This window comes from Macaca nemestrina, chromosome 10 (genome assembly GCF_043159975.1).
Source record: "Macaca nemestrina isolate mMacNem1 chromosome 10, mMacNem.hap1, whole genome shotgun sequence".
Classification (NCBI taxonomy): domain Eukaryota; kingdom Metazoa; phylum Chordata; class Mammalia; order Primates; family Cercopithecidae; genus Macaca; species Macaca nemestrina.
The window spans coordinates 114,239,791-114,260,188 of NC_092134.1; the positions used below are offsets into that span (position 1 = coordinate 114,239,791).

At 37.5% G+C, this 20,398-nt stretch overlaps 1 protein-coding gene across 3 annotated transcripts in view; it reads right to left on the bottom strand.

The window, feature by feature from the left end:
• The window catches only part of LOC105492169 (mitochondrial ribosomal protein S35), a 42,364-nt gene that overhangs the window by 4,867 nt on the left and 17,099 nt on the right, over positions 1-20,398 (bottom strand). For all 3 annotated transcript variants that reach the window (XM_011759163.3, XM_011759166.2, XM_011759164.3), the window contains 2 exons: positions 14,670-14,779; positions 12,598-12,667 (listed from right to left, as the gene is read on the bottom strand). In XM_011759163.3, the coding sequence (XP_011757465.2) occupies positions 12,598-12,667; positions 14,670-14,779 (180 nt within the window). The remainder of the gene's footprint in view (positions 1-12,597; positions 12,668-14,669; positions 14,780-20,398) is intronic.

Consider the following 20,398-nt stretch of genomic DNA (forward strand, 5'->3'; position numbering starts at 1 on the left):
CAAAAAGCTAGCCGGGCGAGGTGGCGGGCGCCTGTAGTCCCAGCTACTCGGGAGGCTGAGGCAGGAGAATGGCCTAAACCCGGGAGGCGGAGCTTGCAGTGAGCTGAGATCCCGCCACTGCACTCCAGCCTGGGCGACAGAGCGAGACTCCGTCTCAAAAAAAAAAAAAAAGAAAAGCTGTTCATAAGAGAGCTAGTGTAAGAAAGCTGTTAATTTGAGCTGCTGCTGAATAAAACTGTCTTTCACCTGTCTACAGCCCCCCAAGTGTTCTTTCTGCTCATCCACCCACACCCCTCCGACTTCAGCATGGGCTGGACCTGGACCCCGGGATCTGACAAAAAGGATAGGAAACCCTGTACTACGGAATAATGTACATTTATAGGAGAAAATCACTATGGTTTAAAGTCACTAGTAAGGAAAACAAACTACATTCTGTAAAAGGCCTGGCTTCTTATCCTGTACTGAAAACAATGCAGTGTTCAGTCTCAGTTGCAAACTAAACAAAACAAAATTCACCTTTTCCTTTCTCTCTCTCTCTCTCTCTCTCTCTCACTCTTGTAGCAGGGACTATAGGCGCCCACTACCACACCCGGCTAATTTTTGTATTTTTAGTAGAGATTGGGTTTCACCATGTTGGCCAGGCTGGTCTTGAATTCCTGACCTCAGGTGATCCACCAGCCTTGGCCTCCCAAAGTGCTGGGATTACAGGCATGAGCCATGGCGCCTGGCCTCCTTTTTTCTTTTTTGAGACAGGGTCTCCCTCTGTCACTTAGGCTGGAGTGCAGTGGCACTATCTTGGCTTACTGCAGCCTCAACTTCCTGAGCTTATGCGATCCCCTTGCCTCAGCCTCCGGAGTAGCTGGGACTACCAGAGAGTACCACCATGCCCTGCTAATGTTTGCATTTTTTTGTAGAGATGGGGTTTTGCCATGTTGCCCAAGCTGTTCTCAAACTCCAGGGCTCAAGTGATCCACCTGCTTCGGCCTCCCAAAACGTTAGGATTACAGGTGTGAGTCACTGTGCCCAGCCAAATTCACATTTTCTACATGGTCTAGCTTTAGGATCCAAACTCTGCACAGCTGAATAAAAATTCCAAGATAATGACAGTAACAATCCCAACAAACTGAATATTTAATTATATATCAGGTATCTTAAATGCTTACGTATACTATTACATATAATTCTTGTTAAGATGTACTGGGATAAATTTTAAGAATTACATAGGTAAGAAAACTGAGTATTATGGAAGTTAAACAGAGGTCCACAATCTATTGGGAGAATTCAGAAATTTTTGTATTTTAGAAAGTGAATTATGGTGCATATAGCATATATTTTTTAACACCTCTAGAGGGGGGTCTATAGCAGCATCACCTAATCCAACACGTAATTTTTAATGCAACATATATGAATATTTACACTAAATGGAATGAACAAAAAATATAAATAGCCTCTCATCTATTCAGGTCACATGTTTGTCACCAAATAAGTTATGGAAAGACTAACAATTTCTAAAGCTTTTTGGGTTTCTAAATTACAGATGCAGGGCTGAGGCAGCTAAGTTTTGCTCAAGGTCACCCAGGAAGTTAGTATAAGATGGTATTTACTGTGAGCTTTGGTATCTCCCAGACCTGTTTAAATCCTAACTTTCATCATTTATTATTGTAATAGGTGAGTTCCTTGAACTTGTATCTCTGTAAGAACTGACTTCACAGGGCTGTTCTGAAGGTTAAAAGAGGTAAGGAATATCTACGTACTTAGAGGATCTGGCTCACAGTAAACATTACATAAATGTTGTTGTTAATAATACAACTTTAAAGAGGAGTGGGTTTCAAACCCACATTTCCCTACCTCTTGAGCCTGGGAGGCAGAGGTTGCCGTGAGCCAAGATCACACCACTGCACTCCAGCCCGGGTGACTGGGCCAGACCTTGTCACACACACAAAGTTTATTTTATTGAAGTGTAGTTATTTTACACTATATACTAATTTTAAAATATATACTAATTTTAAAGCACAAACAACAGCATATTCAAATTACTGGGGGCAATTAACAATACCATTTTAAGCTCAAATTGATCACTACTTAGGCAAATCAATTAATTTGTCAACTCCTATTTTAATGCTTTGACCATTAAATATTTACAATTTCACCATTTAATTTATAAGTATATGTAACACACACACACACACACACACACACACACACACACCCCTTTTCCTTTCCTTCCTGCCTGCAATGAGAGAATCTGCCCTGACCCCAACCCCTGAAGAAGCAACTTTCCATTCCATGTGATCCTGTTCTCTTTTCCAGTTGGCTCGATTATTTATTTACTCATCCATTCAATAAATATTTCTTGCACAACTACTCTACCAGGCATAGTGTTCTCTGGAAACGTTCAGTCTAACGAGAGACCTGAAGTTGACGGTGAGCCTGTCAGATGAGTACTGTGATCCCAGTAGAGGAGAAGCATCCACAAAGGCCTTGAAGCCGGTTAACACAATCAAGGAAATGAATGAAGGCCAATGAGAAGGAAGTGGCATGGGCTGAGGCTGAAAAGCTGTTGGAACACTCACTCCATGCCAGGCACTATTCTAAGTGCCTTACAGATATTAACTCATTTGATTCTCACAATAAACCTAGGAGTGAGTTATTACTATTATCATCTGTTTTACAGATCAGGAAGCTGAAGCCCAGAGCAACCGAATAATTTGCCCAAAACCACACTGCTTGTTAGTGTTAGAACAACATGTTCTAAGGAACCTCCAGGCATGATAAAAGAAGTAACAAAAAAATATAGTAACATAACTGGAACCTATCATCTTTTTTTTTTCCTTGTATCAATTTAATACAAAGAAAAACATAATAGCTAATTCATGCAAGGGTCAGTGTATTCTGCTGTAACAGAAGGCAAAGAAATATCTGCTCCACTGAATACACAAGCCTGTCACCTCCTACCTTCTTATTTACAACTCTCTTTGCCTAGGACATGAATCATAGTAATATTCCACTTCTCATGATTACAAGTAAGGCCTTGTGCTGTATGAGAGAAAACAGTTTAACCATTTTTTAAAATCCCAAGCAATTTGAAAATCATAAAAAATACGAAGAGGCAAATATTCATAAAAAGTGAGAAAAGAATTACTGTCAATTCTTTCAGCTACCAAAGCTAAATTTTTAACTATGTCAAGGAATTCAATTAAGTTTTAAAAAACATTTACTGAATGCAAATTTGCCAGACACTGTACTAGATGCTGAAAATACAAAGATGAATGAATATACACTCCTTATACCTCTGTGATCTCACAGTCTAATGAGGTGAGCAGACACGTGTACAGGCAATTACCAGAAAAGTAATAAAAGGAATGCTAGCTAGAGGAGGGAAAAGGGATGGGCAGGAAACAGAGAGGTTACATTTGACGTGTATTAAAAGATTCATATGAATTTGCAAGGCTGATCAATTTGAAAAAAGAATTATAAGCAAAGAGAATAACATATGCAAAGTTATGAAAGAACATATTATGTTCATTATGTCTAAGGTATAGGCTATATAATGTATATTTCCTGAGTGCTGGTAATGAGGTGGCAAATTGCTGTGAATGGCATGCTAAGGAGTTCAGACATTATCCTAAGTAATGGGAAACCACTGAAGGATTTTGTAAAGGACTATGGTGCAATAGATTTGTTTTTTTGAACAATTACTCTAACAGTAATATAGAAGGTGGATGAGACAAGGAAATCAATTAGAAGCCTATTGTAGTTTTCAGGTAAATGATGATAAAAACTTATACTAGAGTGTAGCGGTAGGGATAAAAAGGGGGAAACGGTTTTAACCGATATTTAAAAGCAAAACTGAAAGACTTGGTAACTTATTTGGTATCAGAAGAGAGGGAAGAAGACTGTAACTCTCAAATGTATGACTTCAGCCACTGGGTGGGGAAGCAGAATGTGGGCAGAAATTGAGATTATCACCTTCTGTGACTGTCACCTTCTGTGTAGCACCATCCTACTCAGGGATCTAGAACACTGCTTATTGTCTACCACATCAAGTCTAAATTCCTGTTTATGTACAACAGAAAAATCCCTCCATTTTCTTGCCTGCCACTTTCATTCTAATTACCACCCTTTATCCTCAAGCTCTGATATGAGATATAGGTTGAGTATCCCTTATCCAAAATGCTTAGGATCAGAAGTGTTTCAGATTTCGATTTTTTAAAGGATTTTAGAATCTGCATTATACTGACTGGTTGAGCATTCCTAATCCGAAAATCTGAAATGTGAAATGCTCTTCTGAGCATCCTGTCGGTGCTCAAAAAGTTGCAGATTTTGGAGCATTTCAGATACCAGATTTTCAAATTAGGGATACTCAAACTTACACGTACAAAAGCTGTCTTAAAAAAGACAAGCCAACTTAATCAGTTTCCTTATTTACAACATTCAAAGACTGGAGAAATTATTCACAATCAGGGCTCAGCACCAGAATCACCTGTGGAGCTTTTAAAACTGTATAAAAACCTGGGTCTTACAGCTAGAGATTCTGATTCTGCAGGGCCCCAGCAGCTGTAGTTACAAAAGCTTCTCAGGTGGCACTGACAAAACCCCCAGCTGAAAACAGGTTATGGAGATAGATGAATTTTCAGCTAGTCAGTTTTTCATTTTGAAAGGAGACTAAACTAGCAGTTAAAGTCAGATTTGATTTCATCTCTTATTTCATAACATTTTGAAAGTCAAAGTTAAATAAAACTAAATAATATGATACCATGGAAAGAATATGGTACGCTGAAGCTGCAGTTCAGGTCTGAGTTCCTCCACTAAAAAGTTCTGTAACCTTGGGCAAAGTACCTGACCTTTCCTCTAAATCTTACTTTCTCAGTGGATAAAATGAAAAGGCTATATAATAAGATAAGCTGTTTGATTCCTGACCTTTAAAGTTAGCCCTAATTTAAAATGGATGGCTGCACTAAATGCTTTGTGTTTAAAAAAAAAGAAAAAGAAAAAGAAAAAGAAAAAGTATTTTGAAGCACTTTTAAAAGACGGAACATGCTGGGCATGGTGACACGCCTGTAGTCCTACTCGGGAGGCTGAGTGGGGAGGATCACTTGAGCCTGGGAGGCAGAGGCTGCAGTGGGCCAAGATCACACCACTGCACTCCAGGGTAGGCGACAGAGTGAGACCCCACCTCACTGTGTGTTGTCGGGGAGAGATGGAACAACTACTTCAACCCCCTTTCTGGTGTCTTTTTTATGTTAATGCAAAGTGATCACTGAAGCAGCACAGAGTTAAAAAAACAAAAAAAAAGAAAGTCAGAGACAGAGACCCAGTTAACTCTCACAGCAACATCACAGGTCTACTTTTTAGAACAAAGGCCAGATGTATTTGTCTGAAATCAAGTAAAACTGTGGCATGTAGTTATTCTTTACCATTACTGGCCAACCACTAATGCTCGGACTCACGGGAATTCAATGCATGCATATAGTTAGTTGTTTAACAAACACTGTAACATTAGTAAGTTTATGCATAAAGTGTTAAATAAAAACATACGCTTCATGTTAAAGAGATGCATCTTGCCAGGAAGAGCCAGTTCTTTTTTAGAATGTAGATTCTATTAACATTGCTGACTGTAAATTTGCATCATGAACTGAACTCACAGAAGCAAGTATTTGTGGCGAACTTACAAAGTAATGTAGAATTCGAATACCTTTTAAAACACTTCCTAATTGTTTTTTGTATTTTTAGCAGAGATGAGGTTTTGCTGTGTTGGCCAGGCTGATCTCGAACTCCAGGCCTCAAGTGATCTGCCTGCCTCGGCCTCCCATACTGCTCAGATTACAGGCGTGAGCCAGTGCGCCCAGCCTCAATAGTTGCTATGAAACATTTAGTATTCTTACCTAGCACTGACCTAGACAGTTTGAAGTACAAAGTACAATAGGTCAGATCCCTGCTAATGAGGCCCTAAAGTTAGAAAAAGAAAACATACATGGAACAATCCGTGACTAAGACAGCTAACTGCAGTCAGGTGTTCCACTGACCAGCATAGAAAATAAAATACAACAGAGTAACTTGCTATCTATACAAAGCGGAAGTCAGACAAACACTAACAGCCTCAAAGCAGGTCGAGGTCTTGAAAGATACATATGAAGAAGTAGAGAAGAATTAAACATGAAATGGTAAATTATACAACCTGTGCTACCGACCAAATGTTTGTGTCCCCCCACCAAATTCAGATATTGGAATTCCAATCCTCAATACGAGAGACAGGAGAGAATTTCCTTCCTCTCTCTCTGTTCTCCACCAAGTGAGGACACAGTAAGACGATAGCCATATGCAAACCAGGAGAAGGGCCCTTACCCTAATCCAACCATCCTGGCACCCTGGTCAACTCCTCAGCCTCTGGAACTGTGAGAAATAAATTTCTGTCGTTTAAGCTATTCAGTCTATGGTAATTTGTTATGATAGCTCAAACTAAGATAATCTTAACACTTTTGTGATATTTATTATTATACCTCCTTGCTCCCACTAGAGTGTTCCTCAATTGGAGACAATGGTTTTCCCACGATTTATTAACCTTCATATCCAAAGCAAATAGACAATTAATAAACATTTGCCGTTTTTATTTTATTTATTTATTTATTTTGAGGCGGAGTTTCACTCTTGTTGCCCAGGCTGGAGTGCAGTGGCGCCATCTCGGCTCACTGCAACCTCCGCCTCCTGGGTTCAAGCCATTCTCCTGCCTCAGCCTCCCAAGTAGCTGGGATTACAGGTGCCCACCACCACACCCAGCTAATTTTTGTATTTTTAGTAGAGACAGGGTTTCACCATGTTGGCCAGGTTGGTCTCAAACTCCTGACCTCAGGTGATCCACCTGCCTCAGCCTCCCAAAGTGCTAGGATTATAGGCGTGAGCCACCGTGCCCAGCCAACATTTGCTGGGCAACATTTTTAACGAACGTGCACTTGACATTTGACACAGGATGGTTTACTGTTTCATGAACAGTGAAACACTCAGAGGGGGCCAGATGTGGTGGCTCATGCTTGTAATTCCAGCCCTTTGGGAGGCAGAGGCAGGAGGATCACCTGAGCCCAGGAGTTCGAGAACAGTGTGGTGAACAGAGCGAGACTTCATCTCTACAAAAAATAAAAAAATTAGCTCCGCATGGTGACACTTGCCTGTGGTCCCAGCTATTTGGGAGGCTGAGGTGGGAGGATCGTTTGAGCCTGGGAGGTAGAGGCTGCATGCAGTGAGCTATGATTGCGCTACTGCACTCCAGCCTGGGTGATAAAGCAAAACTCAGTCTCCAAAGAGAAAATAAACTTCTAACATTGTCTAGTAAAACACACACACACAAGCCCCCAAAATAAAATAAAACAAAAATAGTGAGAAGCACTTTTTCAAATGACTAGTAAAATACTGTATCAGCTCAATGTTGCCCTCTGGTTACAAATCTACATTTTGCAAATAAGCACTAGGACGAGCTTCACAGCCTGTCTCTGACTTACTGCCAGCTTCACCTCCTTTCTTGGCCCTGTCAGTTCTATACCCCTGCTACACCAAACTTCTGCCTGCTCTTTAAACTCACAAGGCTTAGAAAGTTCTTCACCCACTCTGTACTGCGTACTTCTATTCATCTTCTAAAACCCATCATCATTCCTGTGATGTTTTCAGGGAGAGTTAACCCTTGTCTGTGGCTCTCACAGCACTGTGTTCCTACTTCCATTAAACTCAACAGATTATATTATAATCAACGGATTCCTTCCAGAAATCAAGGTACCTAAGGCAGGGGGTCATTCATTTTGATAGTGGCACCTAGCAACATATCTTGTACACAAGAACTAAATAGTTGTTGAATGCAAAAAGAGAACAATAACGTAACAAACATTGCTCAAGCATTCTCAAGTGGAAATGCAGGTGTGTAGGCATACACAATCAAAATGAACTCATACATCTGACAGATTAAGTGGTGATTATGGCTCTGCAAAAGTATTCATTTTTATCAGAAGTATCTGTAATAATGTCCCCTTTAAAATGAACTCTTAGTAAGTATAAAATTCTCCAACTTAGACTTTTTTAATTTTTATTTTTAGAGGTGGGGGATCTTGCTACTTGCCCAAGCTGGACTCGAATTCCTGGGCTCAACAGATCCTCCTGCCCCAGACTCCAGAGAAACTGGGACTACAGGAGTGCAACACTGCTTGGCTAAATTAGAAATACTTGTTACATGACTTTTCAGAACCAATTTATTACAAAGCTAGATACAGTTCTGGCAATAAGACTATCATGAAATCCAAATAATATAGCTGAAGTTTTAAAATGTAAAAAAGCAACCATTAGTAATTCAATATCAGCATCATCCATGAATCTCTGAAATTTGATTTCAGATCTCTAACTTTTCTAAAGCAAGTGTTTTTTTCTCTTTCCCAGTATTTGTGCTTATCTTTTGTGTAAGTCACTTTGCAAAATGATTCAATCATTTCTTAACCCAATCATTTACGGAAGGTTTCAATTTTTAAAAAATCACTAAAAAGTTAAAATGAAGGAAGTTGTGTTATCATCAATTACGTCGAATTGTGAGTAGGATACACATCCTGAAGAGTATAGATCTGACTTTACTTGTACAAACTCCGCCAAATTAAATGTAAACTGTATATATTAACAGAAATTGGGAAACCATGAATTTAAAATTCTAAGAAAAAAATTTCCTTATTTTATTATTAATATCAACAATATTTACAGACGCTTATGGTGAGCCCACTATTTGTCAGACACTTTATGCGAATTCTCCCTGATCCATCCAAAAATCCTTAGGAAAAAAACTGAACCTCAGAGATTAAATAGTCAGAGGCTGACTATTACACAGGTACTAAGTAATGGCCCTGGAATTCAAATCCATGTCTGTCTGGCCCCAAGGGTTATAAATGTATTCCAATGCTAACAATATGTAATACTAAAATAGGAAACCAAATCTCTACAACTCTCCTTGCTTCTTATTTTTAAATTATTATTATTATTTTTTTTTTGAGACAGAGTCTCACTCTGTCACCCAGACTGAGTGCAATGGTGCGATCTTGGCTCACTGCAACCTCCGACTCCCAGGTTCAAGCGATTATCATGCCTCAGTCTCCCGAGTAGCTAGGACTAGAGGCACCCACTACCACACTAGGCTAATTTTTTGTATTTTTAGTAGAGACAGGGTTTCCTCATGTTGCCTAGGCTGGTATCGAACTCCTGAGCTTGGGCAATCTGCCTGCTTCGGCCTCCGAAAGTGCTCCCAGCCTCCTTGCTTCTTTAAACTGCTGAAGGATAAATGCATGGTCCAGTGAATATGCAACTCTTATCTAACCTTCCCAGCACTGAAATAATTATTCTTTGAGGTATTACTAAGCCTTTATGCCTGAAGCTTACGCTTTGTGATGTCTGTTTACTGAAGTCTACTTTGACACTTCTATAGTAAACTGTTTTGAATAGTATATAACACTAATATCCTTCTACCAGAGTCTAGATGATCATTTCTCCAGAGGGATTTCAGTACTACAAGCTACATAAAAATACCAGCTACTTTCCCCTCAGTGCTACTTAGAGGTAACCTCTAGGGGAAGGTTAAAAAGCTAAGGGAAGGCAGGGCATAGTGGCTCATGCCTATAATCCTAACACTTTGGGAGGCCAAGGTGAATGGATTGCCTGAGCCTATGAGTTCAAGACCAACCTGGGCAACACAGTGAAATCCCGTCTCTACAAAAAAAAAAAAAAAATGCAAAAATTAACTGGGCATGGTGGCGTGCACCTTTAGTCCCAACTCTTCAGGAGACAGAGGTGGAAGGGCCACTTGAACCCACGAGGCCAAGGTTGCAGTGAGCCATGATCATACCACTGCACTCCAGCACGGGCAACAAAGCAAGACCCTGTCTCAAAGAAAAAAAAGAAAAAGCCGAGGGAAGCATGTATTTGGATATTAAATGCTCAGACACTAGCCTATAAAAAATCAAGCAATGGATTAAAAAGAGGCTCTCTATTTGATTAAATAACAGGTGATAACATCAATTTCAAGTATGAATTCCATGTTGGTGAGAGAAAATGAATTTCAATTAAATAAAAATTTTTTTCTAGCAGCTCTGCAAAATTTCACAGCTCATCTGTATTCAAAATCTTCTTCACTGATGGTACTTGTTTAGAAAGGACCAAGAAACAATGTTAATATAGAATTCTTCAAGCATGCTTGTTTGGACAGTTGGATGTGGCTACTTATTCTGGCATCAAAGTAATTAGCATTAAAGATCAAAGGCTTCTGTGTGAATCCAGAAGGCAACCCTGTTTGGATTCTAAGTCACGGAACCACAGAAAGAATCCCATAAATCAGCTTCCACTGAATTTATGCCTATCATTTCCTTCGGGGCAAATTCATTTTATAAGATACTGGCAAAATAAGAGAGTCAAAACGGGTTGTATTTATTGTTCGTTATTAACTCTTTAAGCAGCAACAGCCATAAAACTGTAGCTATTTCAGCCCTGTTGCTGGTTCAAAAGGAAACTTAATTATCTTAAGTCAACGGCATTTCTAAAATCAATTGTTAGGAAAGAGAGATTAACTGCTATTCTGATGTTGTTCCTAAAGCCAGAACTAGAAAATCCAGATAAATTATGATAATGGAAATAATTGTAAAGAAGAGAAGAGCTTACCAGCTACTTTTTGTATTTACTAATCTCCCAACCAAGTTTTTTTTCTGTCACTTTCCATTCATCCTCTTGTGTTAAAACTCTTTTATCATAACATGAAGGAAGAGCTGTGAGCAGTTTAGAGAACAGCTGCATGTACTCACAGAATCACAGTAACTCGGGCTGAAAGGAGGTTCCAAAGGCCATGGAATTTAACTACCTATTCTGGGAGCATACATTTTTGGCCTATCTTCACTAAATGGCCAATGGACAGAATGTCTTCTACCTATTGAAGTAGCTCATTGCATCTTATGGTGGCTCTCTTAGAAAGTTCCCCTTTGGGAGGGCTGGGCATGGTGGCTCACACCTATAATCCCAGCACTTTGGGAGGCCAAGGTCGGTGGATCACCTGAGGTCAGGAGTTCGAGACCAGCCTGGCCAAAATGGCAAAACCTCGTCTCTACTAAAAGTACAAAAATTAGCCAGGCGGTAGTGGTGCATGCCTGTGGTCCCAGCTACTCAGGAGGCTGAGGCAGAAGAATCACTTGAGCCTGGGAGGCGGAGGATGCAGTGAGCTGAGATTGTACCACTGCACTCCAGCCTGGGCAACAGAGCAAGACTTAAAAAAAAAAAAAAAAGTTCTCACTTAGTAAACTGAAGTCTGTCTCTGTCTTACTATTATTTCTACCTTGTTGTATCTCTAAGAGTCATTAAAAACAAATGTAAACCCTCTTCCATATGAAAAATTTTATTTATCTTTTTCAATTTTTCTTTACTTTTTCCTTTTTTCACTGTTTCTGTAGACATTGACATATGAAGTCCTTTCTAAAGAACATGACCCCTTTCTCCAGCTATCTTTATTCCTTTGAATATTCCTAGTATGAAATGCTATTGAGTTCCCCTGTGTTGGGTAAGGCACAAAAAATTTAATTCAAATGCATACCTAAAATTATTTTAATTTTAAAAATTACTATTTCAAACTTTGAGTTACCTAAACATATTAGCTACCAACTTCAAATCAGATGAGCTGTTGCTCAGACATAGTGAAATCTTCCTTATAAATGTATATACTTATATGAAAACTCCATACATTCAGACTCGAGTATTTTTAATACTATTTAAACACAGTTAGCATTCCTAATCTGAAAATCCAAAATCTGAAATGCTTGAAAATCCAAAACTTTTTGAACACGGATATGACTCACACATGGAAAATTTACACCCGATCTCATGTGATGGAGCATGGTCAAATTTTGTTTCATGCACACAATTACTGAAAATATTGTATAAAATTACCTTTAGGCTATGTGTATAAAGTGTATATGAAACATAAATGAATTTCCTGTTTAGACGTGGGTCCCATCCTCAAGGTATCTCATTATACATTAATATGCAAATATTCCAAAACCTGAAAAAACCTAAAATCTGAAACACTTCTGGTCCCAAGCATTTTGGATAAAGAATACTCAAGCTATAATTAACTGCCCTTAGTTGTCCCTAATGTATAACAGTCAAATGTTCACACAAAATGTTATGTGTTCAATAAAAATTCCAATAAACATTTAAAATACCTTTCTATAAAGTTTTGCTCTGCAATTTAAAGAGGATGAATTATAAATTCTCAAACTATACAATAATTATTATTCTCTTCATGGCTAACAACTTTCACCCAAAGTCAAAAAAAAAAAAAAAACCAAAGTCAAAAACTCTGAAGTTTCAAGGCATTTTAGGAATATGATTTCAGCAAGGTCCTGAGATGAACCGAATAATCGTATTTCAAATCCTACTTCACTTTTAAAGTCAGTAGAAGCTACCTATGACATTTCATACATACTTAGATTATTTAGCAGTTCACAAAATACTCAACTGAGTACTTGCCACACAGAGTATTTTGAAAGGTTAACATCATCTAAATTACACTGACAAAATCATTAAATATTCACACACACTTACCCAAGACTCATGGTATAACACTGTTAGTAGATACACTGCATAATCACGGTTCTGCCTCCTTAAAGGGCACCTATTAAAGAGAAAGCGGGAGAAGTCAAAATTCTAAAAACTCAGTATACAGAATAATTTGCAAAATATGCAATATACTAAATACAGAAGACAATGCTTTCAGATATTCCTTCTCTGCTTTAGGAAAACTGTTTTTGGAATAAAAATAGTCTTTGTAGTTCATTACTTGAGGAAGCTAAATATTGGTGTTATTTTAACTTTATTTCGAGTATCTCTTTGTTTTCATTAGTAATGGAGTTATTTGTATATGACAATAGCTTTACGCTACTTTTACTATGATTGTGTCCAATCCAAGTTCCCTTCACCATCTCAGTGCCAAGAATCTGCCAAATAGCATGAATATATCTGATGAGTTCACCTACAAAGTAGACATAGGGCTGGGCATGGTAGCTCATGCCTGTAATCCCAGAGGGCGAGGTGGGAGGGTTGCTTGAGGCTAGGAGTTTGAGACCAGCCTGGTCAACACAGCAAAACCCTGTTTCTACAAAAATTAAAAAATTAGCCAAGCATGGTGCTGCACACCTGTAGTCATAGCTACTTGGGAAACTGAGGCAGGAGACTGCATAAGCCCAGGAGTTCAAGGCTTCAGTGAGCTATGACTGTGCCCCTGACCTCCAGCCTGGGTGACAGAGTGAGTGACTCAATCTCTAAAAAAATTTAAAAATATAAATAAGACATAGGTATAGAAAGATGATAGATGTTAACCTTGGTTTTCCTAGAGCTGATTCTTTTAAAAATGAGTTACGCTGATTCTTTTAAAAGTGAGTTACACTATACAATGCCGTGCTGTTGCTGCTGTATTTAAAATGAAACTAATAACCTAAAATTAGGTAAAACGTCTACATACATGAGATGACACATTGAGCTTTAAGGATAATGAAATAATACACAGAAAGATACAATTACTTCCAATTTCTTTAAATATCAAATAAAACCATCATATGACAAATAACTTCAACTATACTGCTTATTCTGTACTTATATTTATTTAAGTCCTCTACTCTAAATAATTACCATAAAACATAGCCATACACTAAGACTTGTAAAACTAGCTTAAAAAAAAAAAAAAAAAAAAAGCAACATTATTGGATACTCACAGAATTTCACACAATAACATTTTAAAGGCGTTTAAGTTGCATGAACTAGAAAAGCCAACATTATCTAAAGATAGTAAAAGGACTATTCCTAATATAGTTCAAATCTACTTTCTCCCATATGGTAATAATCACAAACCATGGCCCCATGGCTGTTTCTGCCTCCACACTGTTGCAGTCTCTGCATGTGTCAGGCTCCTTCTTCCCACCACTGTGAATCATGAGACCTAATCAAAACTGACAACTCCAAATGCTTTCACACAGGGACGGGCAGGAAGACAGCAGATTGGTCCACTTAGTTATCTCTAAAAGTGGGTCTTTTATATTTTGACATAATTTGGAAACAGCTAAAGTATAATTCTAAAAATAAAATAGCCATGTAGTGAAAACATACCAATAACCTTTCTTTACTTCAAATAGAAATGACCCAATTTATAAATTCATGTATGATAGATTTAGTATTGCCTTTATAAACATCTGTCCTGCCTCTGAGATTTTGATTATTTACAAATGTGCTTTGATCAATTCCACATAGACCATTTAATAATTTTACTTTTGAACTATAAGATTTTTATATGCTTTGAATGTATAAAAGCCTGCTTAAGCATTAATCACTAGCAAATCACACTTTTTTCTTCTAATATCTCTCTTGAGTTTTATATACATGGACATATTAAAATAAAGGTTAAAAATAACATTAAATTAGCTAAGCATGCCTCTGCATAAAGATCATGGCAATAGTAGGCTAGTATGAGGACATTAAAACTATGAATTAGAGAACTCTGCTTAATAAGAAAAGGCTACCCCCTCCCCCGTCTTCAACAAAATTTCTTTAAAAAGGACTGCCAAGGAATTGAAAGACAATGGGGAAACTCATGTGACCAGTAGGCTGAACTGTTTTTCCATTACCTATCTGTTTTTATGGTAAGCACATCCGTGGTCTTGCAGTATCGCTCTCCTACAAGTTTAATTAATTTCTTCTTTGCGTGGTCATCTAAATTCAAACTGGAAAGCTTTACCTTAAAAATAAGAAAAGCTATTTGAAAAAATAATTTCATATAATTGTTTAGTGAAAAAAAAGGTAGCAGTGTTATTCCTATTAACATTAAATCCACTAAAAAGAAAGCTTTTCAAACTCCTTTCTACACAGAGCAAGCAGTTGGGACATATTATAAACTCTGATCTTACTCATGGAAACAAAAAAAGGGAGGGGAACATACTGTTTGAAGCTCTTTGAAAGTTCTGGGCATTAGTGCCTTCCCTGAAAGAACTAATGACATTATCTGGTAAATAAATGAAATTATGGTGCTTATGAGTAGCACTAATAGAATTAAACTCAATTAGTGTTAGTAAAGTTGGAATATAGAAATAAATAGATAAAACATAAGAGCTTAAAGAAATTTCTACCATGCAATTATGAGACTTGTATCATTGCAACAAGATTTTTTAAAAAGCTACAGATATCTCATGGAAGCTGGAATACAGCATTAGGGAAGGAAACACTTAAAAAATTCATTTAGCTCAACATTTCTCAAAACACTAGTCCCACAGGCTAAGAAGAATTTTTTTTAAAGGCTCTTTCGGTTGAAAATGTTTAGGAAATGCCGAGGTAAATTGGGTTTTTTAAGGTAGTATTTCTTAGAACAGATAATATGCTAATAAGCATCTTGAAATTTCAAAATGTAGGGTTAATATGCAATGATTCTCAAATTTATTTGACCTCAGATTCCACTTTTCAAGGGACAGTTCACAACCCTAGTCTTCCTTAGACATATTTTAGGAAGTGCAAGACCAAAAGAACACACTTTTTAATTTGCAGAGAATAAGGGCATGGGCTAAAGGTATTATCTAGAGATGAATATGTTTGATACAAGAAGATAGGCTGGGCACAGTGGCTCACGCCTCTAATCCCAGCACTTTGGGAGGCTGAGGTGGGCAGATCACCTGAGGTCGGGAGTTCGAGACCTGCCTGACCAACATGGAGAAACTCCATCTCTACTAAAAATACAAAATTAGCCGGTCGTGGTAGCACATGCCTGTAATCCAAGCTACTCAGGAGGCTGAGGCAGGAGAATCGCTTGAACCCAGAAGGCGGAGGTTGCAGTGAGCTGAGATCGCGCCATTGCACTCCAGCCTGGGCAACAAGAGCAAAACTCAGACTCAAAAAAAATAAAAAGAAGATAGGTTAGGTTAGATACCGGAATACAATTAAATAAGGTAAAGATTAATCTTCCAGGGAGAGCACTAAGAATAAAAAAAGAGCTGTAACTATATGAAGAAAAAAGGCTAAATAGGATTTTGAAATCTGTTTGGTTTTCTGTAGCTTCAATAACCCTGTACACTTCCCTCAAGACATCAAAGTATAGTAGCCTATTTATTTTCCCATTTTTTTCTCACTGAATTGAAACCCTTGAGGGCAAGAATGATGTCTATCTTGTTCTTGGCAATGGCTTAACACTTAAAATGCATGCAATAAATACTTGTGGAATGAATACATAAATTTTTAAAAGCAAGGATATATTGTTTTTCAAAGCACTGTAAATTTTTGTATTTTGTATTTGAACTAGAGAAAATAGATAAATACAAATGCACTCTTAAAAATAACTCAAGTAATATGAATACTGATTACTAACTCTCAATTAGACAATGTGAATCACCAGTCTTCTGGAAAGAGAATGTATCAACCACCAGGTTACTGACTTGATAGATAAAATAAGCCATTTTATACTCTGATTAAAACAAACATGAAGAATTTTTTACAAAAAATAAAATATACCTTTATTATGATTATGAATACACAAATATATGCACATATGCATGTATACAGAGGGAGTAAGGAGAGAAAAATGAATAGATTTTACATTAGGATAGTGAGAATGTCATGATTTTGCTTTTTTTAAACCTCCCTTCGATGAAATCATAATAATGTTTAACACTAAATTTAAAAGTTTCAAAAGCTTAAAGTATTGTAGCTTTTTATATAAGAAGTGGTCCAAAAAAAGGCAGCAAAGCTGGTCATTACTGTAACAATGTAATGTAAGATCACATTCACATTCATTTAAAACTCACATTAACATACATTTTAATGTTCAAAAACTATATGGAGTTTATGCCAAAAATCATAAATATTTCAGCAACAGCTGTGTGGTGCACTCACGCCACCTGGTAGCACTCAAAGGCACTGCAACATTGTAGTCTTTAATATGGGCTAATACTTTAACCTGGGCTGAGTGGCATTCACTGTCTTTTATCAAAATTCAAAGTACTTACCTATTTTGCCCTCAATTGCTACTTTTCAAAGAATCAATATAATACTGTTAACATTATCCCCAAAATAACGCTGATATTGCAAATCACAGGAGCTGTTGGTTTTATATATATATATATATCTACCTATCTATCTTCAAATGCCTACATTTTAACACAAAAAGAGCTACATAAATTGATAAATATCTAACTTGTGAAATATTTTCTCTACATGCAAGTATATGTGGTTAAAGAATGCTGGTATTACATAAAAGACAAGAATTGGTTTGATTTGTAGATTTGCCATTTAATATGTTACCTTAAACAAATCATATTACCTCCCTGAGACTGTTTCCTCGGGAACACTTAATTCCAGAATTTTTATCAGAAATAAATGAGATTAATAGAAGAAAGCACTTTTGAAGTAAAGTTATATATAAGTTGTTTTTAATCCTAAACTACTTTTATGACTATCAAAAATGTTTTTTCTGTGAATTAAAAAATGTGAGTATGTTCAATAGTTTCTAACAGTTGACTACCTTCACAAGATTGCTTTAATCATACTGGACTGCATGTGTTTTAGTTCATCTGTTTGACCTACGTTTACCCTTGAACTACATGGCACATCCAGGACGCTACCATTGAACCTCAACAGCCAGCACATGGAGTGCCGAGTCTAGCAGGGCAGATGTGAAGTCAGCAGAAGGGGTACAAGGGAGCAATCACAGGCTAGCACAAGGCACAGAGGACAAGAGGCAAAGCATGATATAAGAAATGAAATCTGGTGCCATCCTTCAAATAAAGCAATGAGATTATTTTTGTGTGAAATAAAATAAGCAAACTTAGAACCAGTAGGGACATCAGATGTCAATTCTAGGACCGAAGACGGAGGCCCACAAAACTTGAGGTGGATAACATAAATGAGGATCTAGGTTTTCTGACTCTCAGTTCAGAGATTTTTCAACACACAACAGAGCTCAACAACTGTTGATTGTGGTTGTTAACATTATTATGAAAAATAGGTAACATTTAATATGTTCTTAAAAATATGAACCTGTGGAATGATACAAGCATGGCTGAACTTTCAATTCTTTTTTTTTCTTTTATTGGGATTTTTGAAATTTTATACAGTAAACATATACTGTCTTTGTGATTTAAAAATAGTTTCAATCTAAGAACTTAGTATATTGTTGTGATATTTCAACTGTTCTACAAAATAAAAAAGGTTGGAAAGCTTCATAATTCACTTCATAAAGATGGTACAGGCCAGGTGCCGTGGCTCACATCTGTAATCCCAGCACTCTGGGAGGCCAAGGAGGGCAGAATGCTTGAGGTCAGGAGTTCGAGACCAGCCTGGCCAACATGGTGAAACCCCATCTCTAGTAAAAATACAAAAATTAGCTGGATGTGGTGGAGCATTCCTATAATCCCAGCTCCTTGGGAGGCTGAAGCAGGAGAATCACTTGAACCATGGGGGCGGAGGCTGCAGTGAGCCAAGATTGTGCCACTGGACTCCAGCCTGGGCAACAGAGCGAGACTCTCTCAAAAAAAAAATTATATTAAATTTTTAAAAATGGTATAACCCTGATACTGAAACGCAGCAAAGAAAGAAAACTACAAATCAATCAACAATATCACTGAGGAAAATGGAAAATTATAGAAATCAATCAACAATATCACTGAGGAAAATGGAAAATTATAGAAAATTATAGAAATTAAAGGAAAATCTTTAATTATAGAAATTAAAGATTGTTTATTTGCTAGTATATAATGTAAAAATGGTTGCATAGATTTTCAACAAATTTCTTTAGTGTACTTCGAATATTCTGGCTTAAAATACAGGCTACAGAGAGTATAAAAGTTAATATTTTGAGGGTCCCAGGAGGCACCTCAAAGAGGTAGTAGTCACCCTCCAGACCAATCAAAAGCACATCAGTCAGGGCTCCTTGGAGAAATGTTGATTCTAGGAATGGGACAGGGAAAGAGCCCAGAGCACTTTGTAGTGCCAGAAAGTAAGTAATTGCTTAAAATACAAATGATGGGAGCATGGCAAAGGAACAGAAGAGCCAGTGGAAAGAGTTCCCAATGGTTAAACTCAGAACAATTTGAGCAAAAAAACATGTTTTATTGGATTATGACGCATAGTATAAAATAAATACCCATGAGTCCATACTGATATAAATGATTAAATAAATAGGGAGGAACAAACAAATTTGCCATATAAAAGGACTGTAAATAATTTATGTGACATTTCCTTCTCAAAGAAGTGGAGCATACCTCCTGATCCTTAAGTGTGGGCTCTGCATTGTAAAACTTTCTTCTAAAGAGTACAGTATGGAAAAGAGGGGAGGAAGTATAATTTTATGGTGAAGAAAATGGACAAGTACTACCTCAGCCAGGTATCAAGATTAGCATCATCACTGACAAATCATGGCCAGCACAGTGACTCACTGTCTGTAATCCCAGCACTTTGGGAGGCTGAGGCGGGACGATCACTTGAGCCCAAGAGTTCGAGACCAGCCCTGGCAACATGGCAAAACCTCATCTCTGCAAAAAACACAAAAACTAGCTAGCCGTGGTGTCTTGTGCTTGTAGTCCCAGCTACTGGGGAAACAAAGGTGGGAGGATCACCAGAGCCTGGGAAGGTCGAAGCTGCAGTGAGCGGTGACTGTGCCACTGCACTCCAGCCTAAGTGACAGAATGAGACCCTGTCTCAAAAAAACAAACAAAACAAATCATCTTAATAGCCTATACTCTTGATATGATGTGACAAGAATGGCACTTTACTTCTGGGGTTTTTCTCCCCAAACACACAACAAGTTGAAAGACATTCTACCAAATATATAACTAGTACTCCTCAAAACTGTTAAGGTCATCAAAAACAAGTCAAGTCTGAGAAACATCACACCCAAGAGAAACCTAAGAAGTTATGATGACTAAATGTAACGTAGTAAACTGGATGGGATTCTAGAACAGAAAAAGCGTGTTAGAAAAAAAATTAAGAAAATCTGAACAAAGTAGGGACTTCAGTAACAATAAATTCAATATTGATTCAGTATCAATATTAATTCACTAGTTGTGACAAATATACCATAGTATATTTTAAGATGTTTACAACAGGGGAACCTAGGTCTGAAATATAGAGGATTCTCTACTATTCTTGGAACCTTTCTGCAAATTAACCCTTTCTGCAAATTAAAAACTAAAATAAAAAGTTTAATTTTAAAAAAGTGTATCAGGTAACTGCTCCATGACTGCTGTGTGAAAAAGATACGCCATGTGTACCAAATTTCTTTGACAAAGGAAACAAACAGTGGTTTCAAATACTAAATTAGAAGTTCCTAGGACAGACCCTTGGAAGTGCAATGGCACGTGGCGTGATCCAGGTGAGT